Here is a 20,074-nt window from a genome sequence, read left to right on the forward strand (position 1 = left end):
GATAGTGTGTTGAGGAAGGCAGCTGCATTGTGTAAACATTTTTGGGAGATGAAAACACTAAACTCATATTATTATACAACTTTTTTCACACTCTTAATCACGAAATTTGGAGATTCTTTGGAACCTGTCATTATGCTTATTGTCAAACGCGAAAACGGCCGAAAGCAGTGGGTTTGAGTCCTTGTTGTCTTTGGTTTTTTCCCCTCGTGTTGGAACTTGTGATTTATGAGAGACAAATTTATGATCTTTGCTTCCTACAAAATAGTCCATATATACAAAAAAAGGTCCAATATACACGTCTCAAACTACATTGCAGCTAGTTCCTTGGCTTTAGTTGCCCGAAACCTACAAACGTGAGCCTACGAGGAGCAAGTCAGTCCAGAGCCAAAAAAACAGTAACCCAATGGCCGAGAATCAGCATCACACCAACATAGCTTACATAATCACAACTCTGACACTTGTACGCCTCCTCAACACTAACCCCATCAGCGACCCGCTCCCCATTGAACAAGGACCTAGCCTGTTCCAACACCCCATCCAAAACGCCTCCATCATACACAAACCTCACAACATCAATAACCTCCTTACTCTTCTGATGCACATATGACAACTCGAGCGTCTCTGATATAGTCGGTATGAGTTCGAAATACGATTGCACGATCGGGAAGAGCTTGTTTAGTGTGACTTGATTATGGATTGTACGAGCGGTTTTGAATGATGAGGTTGCTCTGACGGGACTACTGCTGCAGTTGCTGCCATTGCTACCAGACGATGATGAGGTGGCATTCGATGAGGTGTCTAGGCCGAGAAGCTTAAATTGGTCGACAAGTGGTTGTGATAATGGTTTCGTTTGGTCGAGTCCAAGTTTGGTGAAGACAAAGGATTGGTCGAGGGATGGCATTTCGAGAAACATTTTGCGGTATGTTGCGACTTGGAGTTTGCCCATACGAGATGATACCTCACCTAAGGGGTGTCATGACAAGGAGTGAGATGACGCTGATTTGTCGTGCAATTCCGTCCAAAGTCGCATGTCCTTTTTTTGGCAACAAAACACTTACCTGGCAAACTTCGTCTCATTCGAGTCTTGGTATCCCGAAGATGCCACGTACAACTACCATCTTCAGATTCTCGTTTGATAACCTCATCTAAATCACTTGTTCAGAACAGATTGCCGAAAAAAAAACTGGGCAGATACAGTAACAAGATATGTACAACACTCTCACCAATAATTCCAAACACCAAAAAGTCACCAACCCGTCCAAGCACAGGAATCTCCCTCGCCAGTCCACCACCATTAACAAGCGAATCTATAGAAAACACTGCATTCAAAAATCGCAGTCCCCAAACATCTTCTTTAGTCGTAACGGCGACTTCAATAGGCGGCCCGAGTTCCAATTCAAGAGTCTTGTGGATCTCTTGTCCGATACTCATGGCTTTTGTTTGGCGACGAGGTTTGCGGGTCACTTTTTCTAGGATGGTCTGGGATTCGCACCATGTGAGGTATGCAATATCCGTGACTGAGATTCTGGAGGGCCACGGAGTTTTGAATCTAGAACAGAATGATATAGATAGTTGTAAGCGATAATAAAACCACACAAATGAAACCACCTCACAAAATGTGCCAGATCAAACAAGATTTCTGCGCTCCAGTACCTACTTTGCAATAGGCAAATCCTCGATATCAATCGGAGCGTCACTACATGAACCCTGGGATGACGGAGCAGGACCAGCCTGCTGCAACAGTACATCCTCAATAGTAGAATTCTCCTTCAGCAACTTTACAGCAGCAATAGATTGTTCTTGATCAGCGATTAGTAGCTTGCTAATTGCCTCTTCATAGACCGAGTTGAATATATCGTCATCGTCTGATGACATGAGTCCCTCTGTGTATGCGTCCATTGTTGTGCCTAGCTAGGTTTGCTCTGTTTGATGGAGCTTTGAGCAGCGACTTTGGTGAGCATGATTTGAGAGATAAACCCGGGAGATCACGTCGAGATCACGTCAGATCTATTGTGAATCTATGAAAGTAAGTGCTTTCCGCGCTTTTCGCAGCTCAACGAACAAGACGCGTTGACCAAAGGAAACACCCTTGACGTCGGTGTCGAGTCATGGAATTCATGGACGTTGAGATACAGAAGACACCGCTGAAGAACAAAGAACGACCATACATGTGTACAATACTTAAATCACTGCTGCATACCTTGTAGTATCTTCTGTCCAACTACTAGACGCTTGGTCGTTTGGCTTAAAGCTTTCCTAACCAAGTTTTGCCCATATATACGTGGCATCTTGCGACTTCATTTCATATACATCCCTTCCACCCTCTTCTTCAGAATCTCTGCTGAGCTCGAAAGCTTAAAACCATGTTTGGTGCATTCAAGTCAACCCTCGTTACCTTGGGCGGGATAGTATGGTACGTCAACTGCGCCTCCTTTTTCAAGCCTCCTACTACGCCGATGCATCGCTCGAAAGCCCTCTCTCATCACATATTCGCTTGTTTCAGCCAACATCAAAACTCACGATTTTTTTTCGTAACTTGCATCGTTTTAGGAAGAGACGGTTTCGATTAACAGAGCGACAAAAGTACCGTCATCGACTACGATTGAGACAAGTGGACGATGTCGTTGATGCTATAGCTACTTCGGGCGTTCAAATACGTGCTTTGGTAAATTCTGAGTTTGTGCCTTAGCCATATAGCACCTCTTTAACTGACGTATCTCACCAGGAAATGGCACAAAGGGAACCTAGAGAGAATGAAATGACGTCAAGTCAGAAATATTGGGTCTTTTCGAAACGGTATAGAGGGTCTGTCAAGCCTGCTCATTGGGTAAGCGAAACATGCAAGGCCTTGTCAATGCCCGATCACAATACCCTTTCGCGCGAACTCATGAAAATCCGTCGTTTAACCAATATCCTTCACCACAGGTTCCAAAATGGACTAAAGCACGATTCGTGAGAACACCACCTGAAACAGCAATTCATGCACCCAAACCATCTTTATAAAATGTACAGCAAAAACAAACCCAACAAGCACCATCTCTAGTATATATAATACACGAATTTTCATCCTCTAAGCCTTTTTGCGCTTCTTGGTTGCAGTAGTAGCCACATCTGGAAGTGGGGCTGCAGGCTCTTTAGCTTTTCGCTTCCCCTTTGTATCCTTCTTTTCTTCCTTGACCTCTTCTTCACCAGCTGTAGCAGTAGGACCAGCAGGAGCACTAGCATCACCACCAGCCTTGTTGGGTTCGTCTAATTCCTTTTGAATCATGGTAATCAAACTACCACAACGACGTTGGACTTCCTACAGAGAACAAATTATACGTGTTAAATATATTTTATTGCACCACGAAGCTTTTAATTGTGTGGAATTGTGACAAAGCTTACTGCAACAGTACGTGATTTGACAAACCAATCAAATCGGAACATGGGAGATTTCTTCAGTTCTTGTTTGATCTTTTCGTATGCATCATCCGTCCCGTATCCAAATCGTTCCAACATGACGACCTGTACACGTGAAAGTGGATTAGTGAGGAGACAAAACACCGGTCATAAATACGTTACATACCAGGAAACGATCTTCCTCCTCATTAAAGTTCTTGCCCTTGCTAGTACCATATTGAAGTTTCATTTGAAGTAAAGGTTCGCGGTAACTTGCAACCTTGTCCCGCAAGGCTTGTTGAACCTCAATAGTCTTTTGGATCTTCCCTTCGCCCTTCTCAATATTGCCTTTGATACGTTCCCATTCTAGAAGATGGTTCGAGTCAGTTCATTCCATTTTCAAAGTGTACAAAAAAGTAAACATGTTTCAGTACCTATGAGTTCTTCACATCTCTCCCAGAATGTCTTGGCATACGCAGTAACTTGTTCAAGTGTCTTGCCTTCGATATCTCTGGCAATGGCTTCCAAGTTCTTGCGACCATACTTCTCATTAGCTTTGGTAAACAACTGGAAGTCTCTTCGATTCCAATCATTGAAAGCCTAATTATGCACAAATGTAATAAGTTTGTAACGCGAATTTGTAAGGGCAGAAGACACTTTAAAAAAATGACTACCTGACTCTTGAGCTCAGCCAATTGAACCTTTTCTTCATCAGTTAAATCTTCAGCTTCATCAACCTTGGCTTGCTCTTCTTCCCGTTCTTTTTCCAATTCTTCTTCCGTTATTACTTCACCTTCGTCTGGTGTGCGTCTGAGGACTTTGAAGCCTTGAGTTTTCTAAAAACAAGCATGTTGCTTAGAAATTGGGCACACGATTAAAAAGGACCAAAAGCATACGAATTACCTGGGCAAACAGAGTCTCTTTTTCTTGCAGGTCTTCCATTTCTCGTGGGAAGAATTTATAGTCTTCACTAATAGTAGCAAAAAGAAATATTAGCCGCGAGGACATGAATGGGGAATCCAGCGAAAGCTAACACATACACTTTGGATGTAGCAGTCTTGGGTCGATTTGGCATATGTCTCTTGCCCCCAGTCTCTAGAGTACGACGGAAATAACCATCTACATCATACTCTTTGGCCCTTGCTTGACGCTTGGATGGTGCAATCCAGGTCTTGTTGATGACAGCATTACGCTAGGGCAAAAAAAGGCAGTGAGAGTACGCTCCAAAAAGGAAATGAATGGGAAGACCAACCTTTCCGTAATCTTCTCCCTCCCATTCCATAGTCTTGGCCTCCATGGTGAACTTTTGTAAATCATCCAATCCCATATCCTTATATTTACCCTCCAATTCAGCAGTCTTCTCTTCACCACGCTTCAGAATCTCTTCAATATCGTCATTGCCAATAGTACTATCAGCAGACTTGAATATAGATTCGGCACCGTGCTGAATCATAGACAACAAATCTTCATTAGTCATGCCAGGTTTGACTGTAGCACGACCTTGCTGTATAACTAGCTGATCAAGTCGAAGCTTTTGGGTAGCTTTTTCAATGACTTTTTCATCAATAGTGTTTTCGGTGATGAATCTAAAGACCACCACTTGTTTCTTTTGACCAATACGGTGTGCTCGATCTTCAGCTTGCAAGTCAACTTGTGGATTCCAATCATTGTCATACATGACGACAGTATCTGCTGTGGCCAAATTAATACCTAGACCTGTTTTGAGGAAAAAATCAAGTAAGCGGCGGTGCGGTGGCGATGTCACAGAAAGCCCCCGTTATTGAGCATTTACCTCCAGCACGAGTTGTCAAGAGAAAGATGAACTTTTCGCTTCCTTCAGCATTGTAATCGTCAATCATGCGTATACGGTCTTCATGTGCAGTCTGACCATCGATTCGACAGTATTCTGGAACGTGAAAAAGAGAAATATAAGACTTGGAGAGATACTTGAATTAGCTTCCAAAATGGTAACACTTACGATAACCACGCCAGAAGCAATAATCCTCAACTTGGATTTAAAAACATGTGAGCGAAGACCGAAATCAATAGCTGTAGATGGACTAACTTACGGATGTCAAGAACACGACTCATTTGACTGAAAATCAAGACTCGAGATCCCTTTGATTTCATACGAGCCAACAGTTTGTCTAGAATGGCCATTTTACCGGAATTATCAACTATGTGCTGATCTGTCGTGTATGGTGGTCCAGGTTCAGCACCATCGAACAGGTATGGGTGATTACAACATTTGCGAAGTTGCATCACAATGTTCTGTAATCGTGTCTTGCTACCACGTCCAGTTGCACCTATTCCGGATTGTCGCATGTGAGAAATCTGAACCACCAGAGGCTGCATGTATCATTAAAATACCATTAACGGCATCAATATCCTTCTCCAGGATCTTTTGATACCAACGTCGTTGCATAGAACTCATACCAACATACAAGTTGATACGTTTCTTTGGAAGTAGGCTCTTCTCGACATCAGCCTTGATTCGACGAAGCAAGAAGGGACGGAGTACTTTATGAAGCTGTGCTACGACCTTGTCTTGGTCAGCACCTTGCTTGGCAAACCAAGCATCAAAGTCTGCCGACTTTTCGAACACATCAGGAAGCAAAAAGTTGAGGAGAGCCCACAGCTCATGTAGATTGTTCTTTCAAAACACGCATTTTAGTTGGTGGAGAACCGAAGTCAAGGTGCGTTTTCTGAAACCCTCATACCTGTAGAGGGGTACCGGTAATCAAGAGGCGATTTCGAGAGGGAAACTCTCGTACTATTTGGGATAACAGAGAGTTCTCATTCTTGATACGATGAGCTTCATCGATAATAATGTACTGCCATGAGAATTTCTTCAAGTGGGTCTTTTCACGTAAGCACATTTCATACGATGTTACGCAAACACCAAACTTCCCAGGAAGAAGAGTATCTTGGACAAGAGCAGCCTAAGACGAAAAGGCAGAAAAAAGTGAGCAGTCGATATTACTATTACTTCACACTGGTAGTCTAATCCTTTCCAACTACTTACTCGACCCTCCTTGTCTCCATGAAACATGAATGCATCAATCTCTGGGCACCATTTCTTGAATTCGCTCATCCAGTTATGAAGAGTTGTTTTGGGAACTACGACTAAATGCGGACCTTCTACACCGTGAATAGTCTTTAGGTAGCCCAAAAGAGAGATGGTTTGTAACGTTTTCCCGAGACCCTATAAAAGCAACAGATTTGCTTGTGTCGTTTCGACATTTTTTGCAGGGGTTTTGCTGCAGCTCCTTCAGGAACAGCAAACCAAGTACACAAGGACATACCATCTCATCAGCGAGGATACCGTTGATACCATTCTCGTATAGCGAGATGAGCCAATTGAGACCTTGCAGTTGATAATCTCGCATGATGCCACCTTGGATGACTACAATAAATAGAGGTTAGACGGTTCTTGTTTGTCGACATCAGTAAATTGGTGAAGTAGAACCGGACACTTACATGCCGGCGACTCTTCAAACACAGACACAACTTGCATGACGTCCTCATCATCACCCTGCAACAACTCTTCATCCTCTTCCTTTTCAGTCTTTCGATGGCGGTGAGATCTGAAGAAATGAGAAGTGTTGATATGAGATAAATTATCAACCAATTCTTTTTGAATCGTTAACAACGACGAAAGCCGAAAACATTACTAAGTGAACGTACGCGTCGGTAGACTTGGATGATGCCTTTGATGATGCTTTGGCTTTCGCTTCAGAAGGCTCAAGACCAATGCCCTTTGTCTTGAGATTCAAAAAGTGTGCTACAAAATACCCGGGAGACAATGTAAGGCAGTGAAATGATACCGAGAATACCATCAAAAATGATTGGGATCCATTCGTGCGGGGAGAAGGACTTCTTTTGGTTTTTGCGATACAGACGCGACACGGCATTGTAGGCCTGATTCTGCATTTGCAGTCCCTCATGATGCACATTGCTTCTCTCAACTCTTCGACAGAGCATGTAGAAAGCTTCTCGGCCAAGTACAGCGCGAATCCAAATGCAGCAGTAGGACACAATCAACGATAACATACCAAATACTTCAGTCTGACCAATCAGATACTTGTACCGTCTCAAAGTATCGGCTTCGCGAGTAGAATTGAGCTCTTTGCGTTGTTTGTCAAAGGTTGATTTCTGGTTTGCTTTAGCGGCCTTTCGTTGCTTGACGCCCTCAGCTTTGCGAACTTTGGCTGGTGACTAACATTAAAGAATATAATCATTAATTATTTTGCTGAGGTTTGAGATCCTGCTTCCAAAGAAAAATATATGGAAAGGAAAATGTCGCAGCATGCTCGAAATGATTTTTGAAGACATTTGCCAAATACAAGACCAAAAAAAGGATAATGATGGACTTGCCTTTCCTTTACGCTTTGAATCTATATTTATATCACCATCGGTACTGTCTCTCATCTCAGCATCGTCGTCGCTGTCTTCAACCTCTACATCAGAAGTTTCAGACATGGCGGAATCATTGTCTTTGGCCATTGGAGAATCATCAGAGTCCACTTGGATCTCATCCACATCCATATCGTCCTCTTTTGGCACGTTTACAGTTGATCGAAGTGTACTAAGCTGGTTTGTAGTTTAGTTCTGTGCCTGAACAGGACATAATAAATCTTTTGAACAAAACGAGGGCGTCACGTCGAGATCACGTTGTTTTTATTGTTGATCTGCCAAAATTAGGCTTTTCTCAGCTGAACGAACATGGCAATACGAAGAAAGCATGTCTGCCGACGACTCAAGCAATCAGCTCACGGACATAGGGATGAGACAAATCAAACTTTATTTGATAATTAGATATATAGAATAGCAGGCACACGTTCAATCACGGGCATGTATTCATAGACACCTTAAGCAAATGTTGAGTATACTGGTGGCAGCATTCGTTCCGATGATATCCTTCCTTCCCATGATGGTATAGAAGCTAGAGTTACTGGCTCATCGTAGAACTGAGTTCCCATTCCGTACGGTTTGGGAACTAGGGTGGCATTTGATGTGGTTGACGAAGTAGAGGCAGATTTCACTAGCCGTTTCCCCTTGTACTGCTCTTGAAGATCCGTAGATCTCAGTTCGTTCCTCTTGACATGATTCCGGACGTGATGCACCATATTGTCCTGTACGGTAAACAGTGTTGGTTACAGTAGATATTGTACTCTGAGTTTGTATACCTTTCGAGCAAACCACCTCCCACATTCTTCAACCGGGCATTGGAAGGGGCGCAAACCAGAGTGTAGCTTTTTGTGCCGTATCAGATGTGCACTAAAACCCCAGTAAAGTCAATCATCAAGACCATACAGCGTAAGACCCACGTTGTCCACACTAAGTACTTACGTCGTGGTAAAGTACTTTCCACATCCATCAATATCACAAGCAACCCTCTTGTTGGCCGGTACGTTCTGATCCTTCTTGTTCTTGCTCTCTTTTGGAGGGTTGACTAGTGGCAACGAGCTCGTAACATGATTCAACGGTGGAAGTGCTCGATACATGACATCGTTGGATTGTCCATGAGGAAACCACAATGGAAGTTCGTATTCACGACTTATGTGATCTTTTGCGGAAGGTATAGACGTGTTGTTGATTGTCTGCTGTTTAGTGAATGGAGCTGACACTCCATGGGCGATACTACTGTTGCTGAACGGATGAGGTTGTTGATGTTCGTAGTATAACGGAGGTTGAATAGGTTGTGGATGTTGATAATGTCGTTGCTGGTGGTGGTGCTCGTTATGGTATTGGTATTGCGATAGACTGGCCTCTGCAGGTAGACTTGCGTGTGCATATGGATGCTCTACAAACTCATGTCGATTGTGATGATGGTCTTGGTTGTTGTAGTGGTGGTGGTGATCGAATGAATTGTCCATCGTACTAAAATCGTCAATGTCGTCCCTGTGGTCGCTTGTTGTTTCTGTGGAAGTTTTGTTTCGATCCAAAGTGGGGATATCTTGGATAAGCGGGTATTGCTTCCTTGTTGACAGGATTTGAGGGGTTGTTTGATATTTAAACTCTACATGTGCGATTCACTTGATGAATCGGAGAATTGGTTGTCAAGACTGCGCTGAGTTCATCGGAGTAGAACAGTTGGCCAGCAGCAGTATCAACGATGTATTTCAATGATGTCTCCACTTGCATATTCCCTCGCCAGCCTATTCCGAATGTGGTTGAGCTGTGAGGAGTGTATGTAGCGAGTTGACAAATTGGTTCAGATTCAAAGATCTCCAACATATTTACCGTCCAATTGGTTCGTTTACATCTTGTTTTGACTTTTAAAGCTCCATCGTGTGGTTGTTTGTCTTTGTCATCAGAAAAGACCGTGTCTCCACCCCATCGACTCCCTGGGACCCATCCACAACACACAGGGCTTATTAAGTTGTACGATCAGGAAGAAGCCCGGAATCCCGATACAAGGCTTACTTGCGCTCCATCGCTCATAAAGCTAGTGTCTGCTGTCTGAATCGATACCGACTGCATCCAAAGGTTGATTTTCTTCCATCAATATCTCCAAGGAAAACGACTCTAAGTTTCAAACCTACATACTATAGAAGCAAGAAGCCATGATGACGGATCAGGATCAAGACTACATCCCTGGAATCAATACTAAGCGAGACCACGACGAGTTTGAAGAGCTCTCAGACACAAATTACGAACAATCCCCAAAAACCAAACGCAAAAAGTCCCAGGATGACAAGGGAGAAAAGAGGAGATATAACTGCGGGCATGTCTCATGCAACAAGTCATTCAGTACAAGGTATGCAATCTCCTTTCTATCTTCTCCTTTAAGAGTTTTTGCAGAAGAAGACCCAAATGTGCCAAGGGGAATCAGGCTCAACGGAAGCGCCTTGACTTTCTTCTAACCCACATCTCACATACGTAGTGGTCATTTGGCAAGGCATATGAGGTAATGCAATGTTTCCCGTTCTCTTCCAGAACCTGCATTTGCTAACGATCTCACTGTCGTCGTTTACGAACTTTTGACTCGATATTAGAATTCACACAGGTATGCCTTCGTTTGCTTCATCAACGTATATTTTATGAAAACTCATTTTAAACCATACTCTATTCCTAGGGGAAAAGCCTCATATGTGCATCCTTCCAACCTGCGATAAACGTTTTACACGACACGATAATATGGTATGTGGTGTAATATTTGATTCGATCTTAGTGAATTGATGATTTTAAAGCATCTACATTCAACTATTCTAGATGCAACACTATCGAACGCACTTCAAAACTGAAATGCCATATGCTACTCTCATCCCAGTTGGCTCACAACCTCCCCAACAACAACTCACACTCATTACCGCAGATAATAGACAACCACAACAGCAACAACAACAGCAGCAGCAGCAACAACAGCAACAACCACTTCAACAGACATACACAACATATCAACCCACACTATTTTATCAGGCTCCAATACAACCCACGAACGGATATCAACAAGCACAGCCCTTTCAAATATACTCCGCCCCCGTCATGACTCAAAAGCAACCTCGTCAACAGCATAACAAGGATGGGCAAGACGATGAACAGGAGCAGGTCGCCTTCCAAACTCTAGCCTTCCCTCCACAAATGATATATAGTGTACCGCATCATGCAACTATTGCCCATTCTCCCCAACAGCCAACAGCATATCCATATCAGTATGTCCTGAGTCATAATGGTAGTAACGGTGGTAGTAAGCACATTGTGGTCGAGAATGGCAGCAACGGCACTACAAACGGATATGTGACCCACGTCGCTTATCCGCAACCTCAAACATACGCATACGCACCACAGATGTGGAGGAATGAGCCTGTAATGCGGCCAGTCATGACTACTGCTGGTGTAGTACATCAAACGATTCCAACAGCTATGAATATGAATATGAATGGTTATACTGTCGTCAATGCTATAAATGGTGGTGATCATGGTATAGATACAGGCGTCCATACTATAAATGTGAGTGCTGGACATATAACAGGCACCATCATTCACGGTGCAAACGGTGTTGATGGTGCTGCTGGCCAAGGGCCTTCGTCTGTGAATCACGGTGCTGATGATGGTAATAGTAGTGGTAATGGTGGTGGTGCTGGTGTACCGGTTGGGAAAGTCGACAATGATGGAAAACATAACAAAGCAGATGGTGGGAAGCAAAGTGGTGGTGGTGAAGGGATTTTGCAATTGCTTGCCGTTGCAGAATCACATCAGAATAGTTAGATTAGGCGATGTAGCAACATGTTCCTTGCCTTTATGAGAATAGTAAACTTTTTGCACATTTGCCATAGAATCATGGTGTATGTAAACGCGATATGGCTTCGAAGTGTAGGGCTTTTGGATAGATCATAGGTCAATGATAGATTTGTCAAGATGATCAAGATGTCGGAGTATATCTTCTTAGCTCCACAAAACAAAAGTAATCACAGGCAAGTCATTGCTCCAAAGCTAACGAATCCATCCCAACAGCTAGTTGGTAGAGAAAGTCACGTCATCAGATGGCTGAAAATAAGGTTGGCACCCTTACTGTCTCAGATCACCAAGATCATCATCTTTTGGCTGGCAAGGAAAACTGTACCATCAATATTTCATTCTTTGCAGCAAGGTTTTCTTCCTCCTTCGTCACGGGCAACATGTGGGCCGCTGATTTATTGTGGAGCATTTTTTGATTTTGAAGACTTTCCTATTGCTGGGTGAGCGCTGAGCGCAAAAATACTGTCTTAAGATTCGTTGGATGATCTGAGACACAACATATGGTCTCAAGGGGAATTTTACAGCAATTGTGTGGTCATTTTGTTGTGAATAATACTAGTTGGGCACTGTTGGAGTATCGTAAATGACGTGTGTTTCACATATGTGCGAAACATCCGACCAATATGGAGGATGGACACACTTTCAAAGTCAAACAAAGACGTAAACGTGACTGTCACACTGTTATGAGCACACTGGACATCCTGAATCTCAAACAATTACAACATGGAAAAGTCACTCATTGCATACACACCTGATAGATCAACCGGGTAGTTGGCTCACAATGAAACGCGAAAGATGGTACATATTACAACAGGAGACTTCAAATGCCTCCTTCTCGCTGGCCAACTCTTCTACTCTGATGAGCGTTGACTACCAATTTTCCGATTTATAAAGCCAATCGCACATAAATCGAAAACAACCCTTCAAATCCTGTCAACAAGGCAGCAATACCCGCTTATCAAGGATATCCTCACGCTTTGGATCGAAACCAAACAGTCGCAACGAAGCAACGAGGAACCAACATTATACACATTATTAATTGTAATGGACAGCTCATTCGATCACCACACCACTATAACAGCCAAGACTATCATCACAATCGGCGCGGGTTTGTAGTCCATCCATTTGCACACGCAAGTCTACCTGCAGAGGCCAGTCTATCGCAATACCAACACCATAACGAGCACCACCACCAACAGAAACAATATCAACATCCACAACCTATTCAACCTCCAGTATACTATGAACATCAGCAACCTCATCCATTCAGTATCAGTAGTATCGCCTATGGAGTATTAGCTCCATTCAGGAAACAGCAAGTAAAAAGTAAGCAACAACGGTAGCTCTTCTATACTTTCAGAAAAAGATCACATAACTAGTGACTTCAAACTTCCAATGTGGTTTCCTCATGGACAACCCAACGATGTCATGCCTCCATACCGGCCTCTGCCACCATTGATCCATTTTACAAGCTCGTTGTGCTAGCCAACCCAACAAAAGAGTACAAGAGCAAAAGGGATCAGAAATTACCGGCTAGCAAGAAGGTCGCATGTGATTTTAATGGATGCGGAAAGCTCTCTACTACGATCTAAGCGTTACCGTAGAAAGACTGGTTCTAGTGATGCATCGTGCTAATGATTGACTTTACTGTGTTTCTAGTGCACATCTGATACGGCACAAGAAGCTAAATTTAGGGCTACGTCCCTTCCAATGCCCAGTTGAAGCATGTGGGTGATGGTTTGCTCGCAAGGCACGACACTTGACCTGTTGAGAATAGCTTTCACGGCAACCAACACCAATCTACCTTACAGGACAACATGATACATAATGTCCGAACCACGTCAAGAGGAACGAATTGGGATCTTCGGATCTTGAAGAACAGTACACGGGGAAACGACTAGTGAAATCAGCGTCTACGTCGTCAACAACACTAGCTCCTAAACCGCACGGAAGGAGTACACAGTTCTATGATGAACCAGTCACGTTAGCGTCTATACCATCATGGGAAGGAAGGACACCATCGGATCGCACGCTGCCACCAGTTTACTCGACGTTTGCTTACCGCGTTGCTGAATGATAGCGCGTGATTGAACGCGTGCCTTGATCTCATACTTATCGAAATGCTAAAATATTAAAATACGGTCTGATTCCTCATAAATCCGGTTGTGTTGGTTGTGATCTCATGATGTTTCTTTCGTTCCGGCTTCGTCACTCAACAACACAAACGTTAACTCGTAGCCTCACATACAAAGTAGCTCTCAAGCACCAATATCGATATCAGTACAAGCAGAAAGCAACAGTAAAAGCAAACATGCCTTCATACATTGTCAGTTTCAAAGCAGGAACTCCTCAAGCTCAGATAGATGAAGCAGCGGCCAAGGTCGTTGCAGCTGGTGAGTGAATGCAATATTCCTATGAGATATATCATGAAGCTGTTTGAATCTTGCTCCGAACTTGTTATCTATGTGGTTGGATTGTATCATCTGATATACATTTTGCTCCCAATTTATTAGGCGGAAAGATTGGACACAAATATGATGGTACTACTCTCTTAGGTTTCTCTGCTACGTTTGCTGAGGCTTTCATTTGTGAGTCTTTCACCGAGCTTGTTTCTGATATCGTTGGTTGGGTCAATTCGCTGTAAACTCAAATGTGTTCTGATCTCTTTGAATGATTAGCTGTATTGGATGCCAATGAACATGTCGACTTTGTCGAGCCTGATCAAGAGATGAAAATTAACTAAGCAAAAGTCATCGAATAATGAGTGTTTACTTTTTACGGAGGCCTCACCACAAGGACGATTGTTTTGTTGAGCTTGTTTTGTTGCACTTATATTTAAAATGATGAATTTGTTGTATTACAAGGATGAAGTTAAACTCAAATACTATATAAGAAAAGGCGACTTGACTCGTGGTCTGATCTTCCATCGTTGCGATTCTCAAACGAAACTGCATCGCTACACATACACAAAAAGTCGCAGTTTGAAACTGATTGACGCTAGCAGTATAGACGCAACGGACCTCATATCCATATATATTCCCGCTTGCTCTCGTCATCTCGCCAAGAGAGACTGCCAGCCTTTGGATGAATGACCGACAAAACTTCAACAATCGATATACCAATTCGTCAAAGACAAGCATGTTTGCTGTTCCAAGGCCACCATTGATGGACGCCCAAGACTGGTAAACGAACTGTCCTCCAGCCTCCCTAGTTGTATTCGACAAAACTCATCATCAAAACATTGCAGACATCCGCCAGATTCATCAACATTCCATTCTAACGCAATCTATGGTAATAGGAAGTATGAAATGAGACGAGAAATGCAAGAAATCTTGCCTGGATTATGGCTGGGTCCCATACAATCTGCGAAAAATGTACAGGCACTCAAAGAACATGGTATAACACATGTGGTCTGTATACGGGACTCTGGTGAGAAACATATTGTGAGGCCATTCTTCCCAACGGATTTCATCTACTACGAAATGTACGCATGTTATGTACAGAGTATTGGGTTGGTGGTTAATGTGTTGGAACGTCACTCTCTTGTTGTCCTTGCGGTTTGATCTTTACTGATTTCTTCTTTGCCTGGTTGACCCTTTTCCTATTCTTGTCACTCTCATCTTGATTACCTATTGACCCAGTAAATAATTGCAATCTCTCCTTCACCAAATAGTGAAGTATCAGACTCACCCATGCAAAACCTCATACCGTACTTTCCGGATGCCAAAAAGTTTATTGGAAATGCCTTAAATCAAGGTGGTCGAGTCTTTGTGCATTGCAATGGTGGAATATCAAGATCTCCCGCCTTTGTCGTGGCCTTTGTCATGGAATCGCAGCATTGGGACTATCACACCGCATTCTCATTTGTCCAAAACAAGGCAAGTGTGGTTGCCTTGGTGTTGATCAGGTAGTACAGGTGATTGCTTTAATGAGGATAATCACAATGTGACGACGTATGGATTACGTGACTAGAATCACAATCAGTTGGACAAAAGACTGTGATGCGTGAACTATGTCAAGCAGTGCATTCCTAACACTCTACAACCCGAACATCAACAGAGGTTTTGTATGAATCCTATTGAGCAATTCAAGTTGCAATTGAAGGAATATGAACCTATATACAATGCGCGTGAAAACATTGCTTCTCTGAACTATACCCCAGAACAAACACTCATGCAAGGTGCAAAGAGGCGTCCTATGCCTGATGAAGATGATGAAGATATGGGAATGGAAGTTGTAAGTGTGTGTCACGACTGGTTGTTTTTCTGTTTGCTGCTTTGGTGTCAAACAAGAGATGGATTCTAACACAGCGCTTCATTGTAGGAGACAACTAGTTAGGAATTCTTTAGCTTCTTTAGCACGGAGATGGGGACTATAAACGAATGTGAGGCGTGAAAACATAGGGTATAAATAAGTAAAACTTCAACCTTTGTAATTGTAACATGGAACTCTTATTTGCATTGAATTGAAGGAGGACTATGTGACTTGTTGTTTAGGTTGCCAAAATAATTTGCTTTTGTGTTCAGTTCCGCAATTTCCGCACCAAAGAATTTCCGAACGCGAGCTCAAGATTGTCACGTTGAAGACCAGAATAGTCGTAGGCTCTGAGGCAAGTGCGATATGATCATTATTTTTGGGTCCTGTCTCGGTGCGCCCGGTTTCGGTTTCTTTGTCTCTTCCGTGGACGCAGGCTTAGCCAAGAATGTTGTTGCAATTTCCCAAAAACGATTTTCAAAACACGAGAGCATCTAGCATTCATAATAATTATTGAGGAGTGCTGGCAGCCTTAAAAATGACGATACCAAATCTCAATTTAAACCCCTACAATTTCACAGATGATGATGAAGTCGCTGACGAAATGGAAACAAATCCAGGCTTAAACAGTGACACTGGCCTTTCCGTTGGTCTGACGATACCAACCACTTCTGGACCTCTCTATCTCTCAAATTCCTATAGCAGCTTGCTACAATTACAATCTGATTCCTTGCGCCTGCATCAGCAACAAGAGCATCAACACCAGCAGCACCGGCATCAGCCGATTGCTGACAATGATACACTGCCAACATTTGAACACATCCAAAAGCAAGAGCAATTTCCTGATCCCGAACTCAAAAGGTAGTCTGCATGATTCTGCTGTACAGTTTTGGTACGCCGTGTCGGCAAAATGACTGATCTCCGACACACGTGCTAAAATTGTTTAGAAGATACATATGCGAGTATCCTGGATGCTTGAAAGGGTATACTACCAGGTGATTAATTGTGGGAACATTTAGCGGTTTGTGGTTACTTTGTCTCACTCGCAATTGATGTAGTGGTCACTTGAGAAGACATTCGAGAGCTCACTCTGGCGAGAAACCGCATGTCTGCTTCATCAAAGGATGCACGGCAAAATTCGCTAGACAGGATAATATGATGGCGGTGAGATCCTAATTTTTGTCAACACAACTGGCAGGTTAAAACCAACACTTTCAATACAAACAGCATTTCAGAACTCATGCCAAGAATCTGAACCTTGATTTACGCGCTTATGGATTCGACACAAGTACAGCTAGGACGTCTCCATCACAAAGTAATTCGTCAGGAGGAGGAGGTGAAGGAGAAGACGAGCAAATTTCTCCAATTTCACCATCAAGCAATAGTAGATACGATAGAAATGTGCATATCAGCTCAATGCCGGTAGATTTCCAGGATTGGATGATGGAACAGCAGCAACAAGGACAGGACTTTGAGTCGGAAGAAACAGTTTATGATGGTCGTACCCGACGCTCAAAACGCAAACAACAACACACCTCAGCAGTTTCTCAACCTTCAAGAAGAGGAAGGAGTAGAACGACTACAGCAAGTACAGAAGACTCTGATGAAAGCTTTTATTCAGCTCTAGCTGATGCTGGTGATATGGAAACCACCTTGTCTTCGCAGATTGCGTCCATTGGTAATAGTAGTATCGCAGAAGCGACCGACCACCGACAATTATCTTCCAGTATACCACACTATGATCATCCCCCACAGCACCGGCCACCTCGCCAAATATCTCAATACCCGTATTATACGCCATTCTTGCCATACTCTGGCTGGTCAATCCCAATGCCACCACCGATTCAACAACCGACATTCCATTCGGCACCAGAATTGTCATCATTTTTCCATGCCGCATCATATAATACTAATAGTTCAGCTACTAGACAGCTTATACTACCGCCAACACACATCCATACACTCCATCCATTGCCATGGCAACAGACAAACATGTATGGATTCTTACCCAATGGAATCCCAGGCAACTATACAAGCCAGCCATACCAGCCACCTTATCCACAATCACCAACAACGACATCGTCACAACCACCATCACCTATTAGTAGGGAACCAAATCCACCATCACCGCCAACCCGTGATAAAAAAAGATCTCGATCTGTAGGAAGTAGACTGCCAGCAGATATAATTGAACCGATACATCTGAATGCGCCTGGAAGGCCTCGAAGTGGACGGTCCATGTACCCACAAAGTCAGAATCCGAATCGGGTTTCTCATGTTGTAGAAATTTCACCACCATTGCCGCTGCCATCATCGTATACGAATATTGCAACTAGTGGACAGCTGTATCCGGCACAAGTTTATGGGCATCCACCACAACAACAACAAGATGAGGATGACGATATTGACTGATGGGATTTTGACCAACAATCTTGCAGAGTAAGTAGTAGACAGCGTGATTAATTCAATTTAGTAAAGATTGTGATGTTGATTTTGGATATTTGCTAAGTAGTATATCTATAAAACAATGTCGTATTTCGTGTATATAACATGCCCCCATTCAAAGCCAAAGCATGCAAAACATCTTTCTATTCTAAAGTTACAGTTTTATGGAGCCACACATGTCTTTTTATGTTCCTTGTAGGCCTTCTTTTGACACTCTCTCGAGCAGTACAACACTTTCAAACATCGACTACAGTATTTGTTTTGGTCATCCACCTTCCCACAATTCCCACATTGTAACACCTCCATCTCTCTTTCAACTTTCTCTAGCGACTTTACTAGGATATTATATTGACTCGACGCAGTAACGGCAGCCATCCATCGTTTTGTAAACTTGGCACCAGATTCTGAAATCCTCTGTAACTCATCCCGGGGCCTAAACTCTTGCAGCAGTCCTTGAAATGCAGATTTCAAGTCCGCCAATATGCTGTGTTCGGTTTCATAGCTAACTAGTTGTCGAAACGGTGGTTGGGACCGTGACGTGGCGTAAACCTCGGGCCTAAACCGTTGAATTCGAAGATATTGAAGTATTTCAACTGGTAGAGGATTCGACATAGTTAAGGGGATTGTTGATGTTGGTGTCAAATTCGCTTGTTTCCACAAGTCTGATTTGACGTTGTATAGATCTGCTTCTTCATTCGTGTGGAGTACGAGAGGATAACTGTCTCGTAGATTGTTTTCTATTATGAAGCCATACACCCATAGCATTTTCTCATTTCCAAAGCGTCCGTAGCTTATATATACCTGACAAAAATGGATCAATCTCGACAAACAAATGTTGTCGAAGTTACAACTGAGATACTCACTTGCTGTCCAGACTCATAATCTCTGGACGCAAACACGGTAATACCAGTCTCATCAACCATATGAACGGCCTCGGATTCCTCACTATGATTAAACATGTCTGCAAACGGTGCCATCCTCCGATCCTTTTCTCGATTCACATTGTCCATGCATCGACTATATACTGTAAGGAGAGCCCATTTATACTAACAAACGAATAATCAGTGTCAACGCGCAATCCAGAAAAGTAGATCAAGAACCTTACATCAACAAGCGCACAACAAGAAGGTGGAAACAAATCCTTGTGACATAACACTGTACGAGATAGCACTTCATAATCATTGGCAATCTGATCTTCTAGCAGTTTTGTGGTGCTGTAGACTACTGATCCTTCAAGAATAGCGAGCTCGTCTGAGTCAAAGGTGAGAGTGCTTGAGTATTCTTTTGGGAGGTGCTTGAGGTGAAGCATCCTCCAATCTAGAGCTGAGAATTTGAGTTGGCTTCAGCTCGAAAATCACATTCGCCAACATCTGCAACACTTCGGTCAACCTTCTTCATCGTCTTTTTCAGCTGCCAAATATTTGGAACGATGATGCAACAACAGCAAGGCAATTGCATCGTTTATCGACACTTCATCAGTAATCAAATGTCCGATTTTCGAATCAGCACGGGCAGAATCGATAGACCATGTCAAATGGGCTGGGATGTGAAGTATTCGTTCTCGATGTTTCAATTTTGAACTTGTTGCAATTCCACGTCCAGTGTCAGGAAAGTCTTGTATCTGGAGTCCGTCATGAATGTATGCACCTGCTTCTACTAGCTTTGATATCCAGGTATTGGACATTGCGTTTTTGCCATCGACTTTGTCTTGCTATAAGCCTTTATTTGTTGGAAAGAATGACGCGAATCGCTA

At 43.1% G+C, this 20,074-nt stretch overlaps 5 protein-coding genes across 5 annotated transcripts; 2 read left to right on the forward strand and 3 right to left on the reverse strand.

Moving 5' to 3' along the window:
- Nucleotides 1-373: 373 nt before the first annotated feature.
- On the reverse strand, nucleotides 374-1,899 carry SmJEL517_g04393 (uncharacterized protein; the record flags this gene model as incomplete). Its single annotated transcript, XM_031170321.1, has 4 exons — nucleotides 374-963; nucleotides 1,059-1,145; nucleotides 1,224-1,549; nucleotides 1,658-1,899. The coding sequence occupies 4 exons, from the start codon at nucleotides 1,897-1,899 to the stop codon at nucleotides 374-376; spliced, it is 1,245 nt and encodes a 414-aa protein (XP_031023726.1).
- Nucleotides 1,900-2,363: 464 nt separating this feature from the next.
- Nucleotides 2,364-3,003, forward strand: SmJEL517_g04394 (uncharacterized protein; the record flags this gene model as incomplete). The annotated part of the gene is made up of 4 exons (XM_031170322.1): nucleotides 2,364-2,413; nucleotides 2,551-2,665; nucleotides 2,726-2,827; nucleotides 2,926-3,003. The coding sequence occupies 4 exons, from the start codon at nucleotides 2,364-2,366 to the stop codon at nucleotides 3,001-3,003; spliced, it is 345 nt and encodes a 114-aa protein (XP_031023733.1).
- A 67-nt stretch (nucleotides 3,004-3,070) lies between these two features.
- Nucleotides 3,071-7,926, reverse strand: SmJEL517_g04395 (uncharacterized protein; the record flags this gene model as incomplete). The annotated part of the gene is made up of 19 exons (XM_031170323.1): nucleotides 3,071-3,301; nucleotides 3,385-3,504; nucleotides 3,566-3,744; nucleotides 3,813-3,978; nucleotides 4,053-4,214; nucleotides 4,282-4,348; nucleotides 4,419-4,570; nucleotides 4,631-5,094; nucleotides 5,171-5,284; nucleotides 5,357-5,386; nucleotides 5,448-5,684; nucleotides 5,749-6,031; nucleotides 6,099-6,320; nucleotides 6,404-6,583; nucleotides 6,684-6,784; nucleotides 6,859-6,965; nucleotides 7,066-7,162; nucleotides 7,434-7,589; nucleotides 7,767-7,926. The coding sequence occupies 19 exons, from the start codon at nucleotides 7,924-7,926 to the stop codon at nucleotides 3,071-3,073; spliced, it is 3,228 nt and encodes a 1,075-aa protein (XP_031023732.1).
- A 6,834-nt stretch (nucleotides 7,927-14,760) lies between these two features.
- Nucleotides 14,761-15,960, forward strand: SmJEL517_g04396 (uncharacterized protein; the record flags this gene model as incomplete). Its single annotated transcript, XM_031170324.1, has 5 exons — nucleotides 14,761-14,804; nucleotides 14,921-15,106; nucleotides 15,296-15,518; nucleotides 15,682-15,858; nucleotides 15,946-15,960. The coding sequence occupies 5 exons, from the start codon at nucleotides 14,761-14,763 to the stop codon at nucleotides 15,958-15,960; spliced, it is 645 nt and encodes a 214-aa protein (XP_031023731.1).
- A 2,523-nt stretch (nucleotides 15,961-18,483) lies between these two features.
- Nucleotides 18,484-20,005, reverse strand: SmJEL517_g04397 (uncharacterized protein; the record flags this gene model as incomplete). The annotated part of the gene is made up of 4 exons (XM_031170325.1): nucleotides 18,484-19,122; nucleotides 19,185-19,367; nucleotides 19,427-19,644; nucleotides 19,711-20,005. The coding sequence occupies 4 exons, from the start codon at nucleotides 20,003-20,005 to the stop codon at nucleotides 18,484-18,486; spliced, it is 1,335 nt and encodes a 444-aa protein (XP_031023730.1).
- Nucleotides 20,006-20,074: the final 69 nt, after the last annotated feature.

This window comes from Synchytrium microbalum (assembly GCF_006535985.1).
Source record: "Synchytrium microbalum strain JEL517 chromosome Unknown SmJEL517_scf0029, whole genome shotgun sequence".
NCBI lineage: Eukaryota > Fungi > Chytridiomycota > Chytridiomycetes > Synchytriales > Synchytriaceae > Synchytrium > Synchytrium microbalum.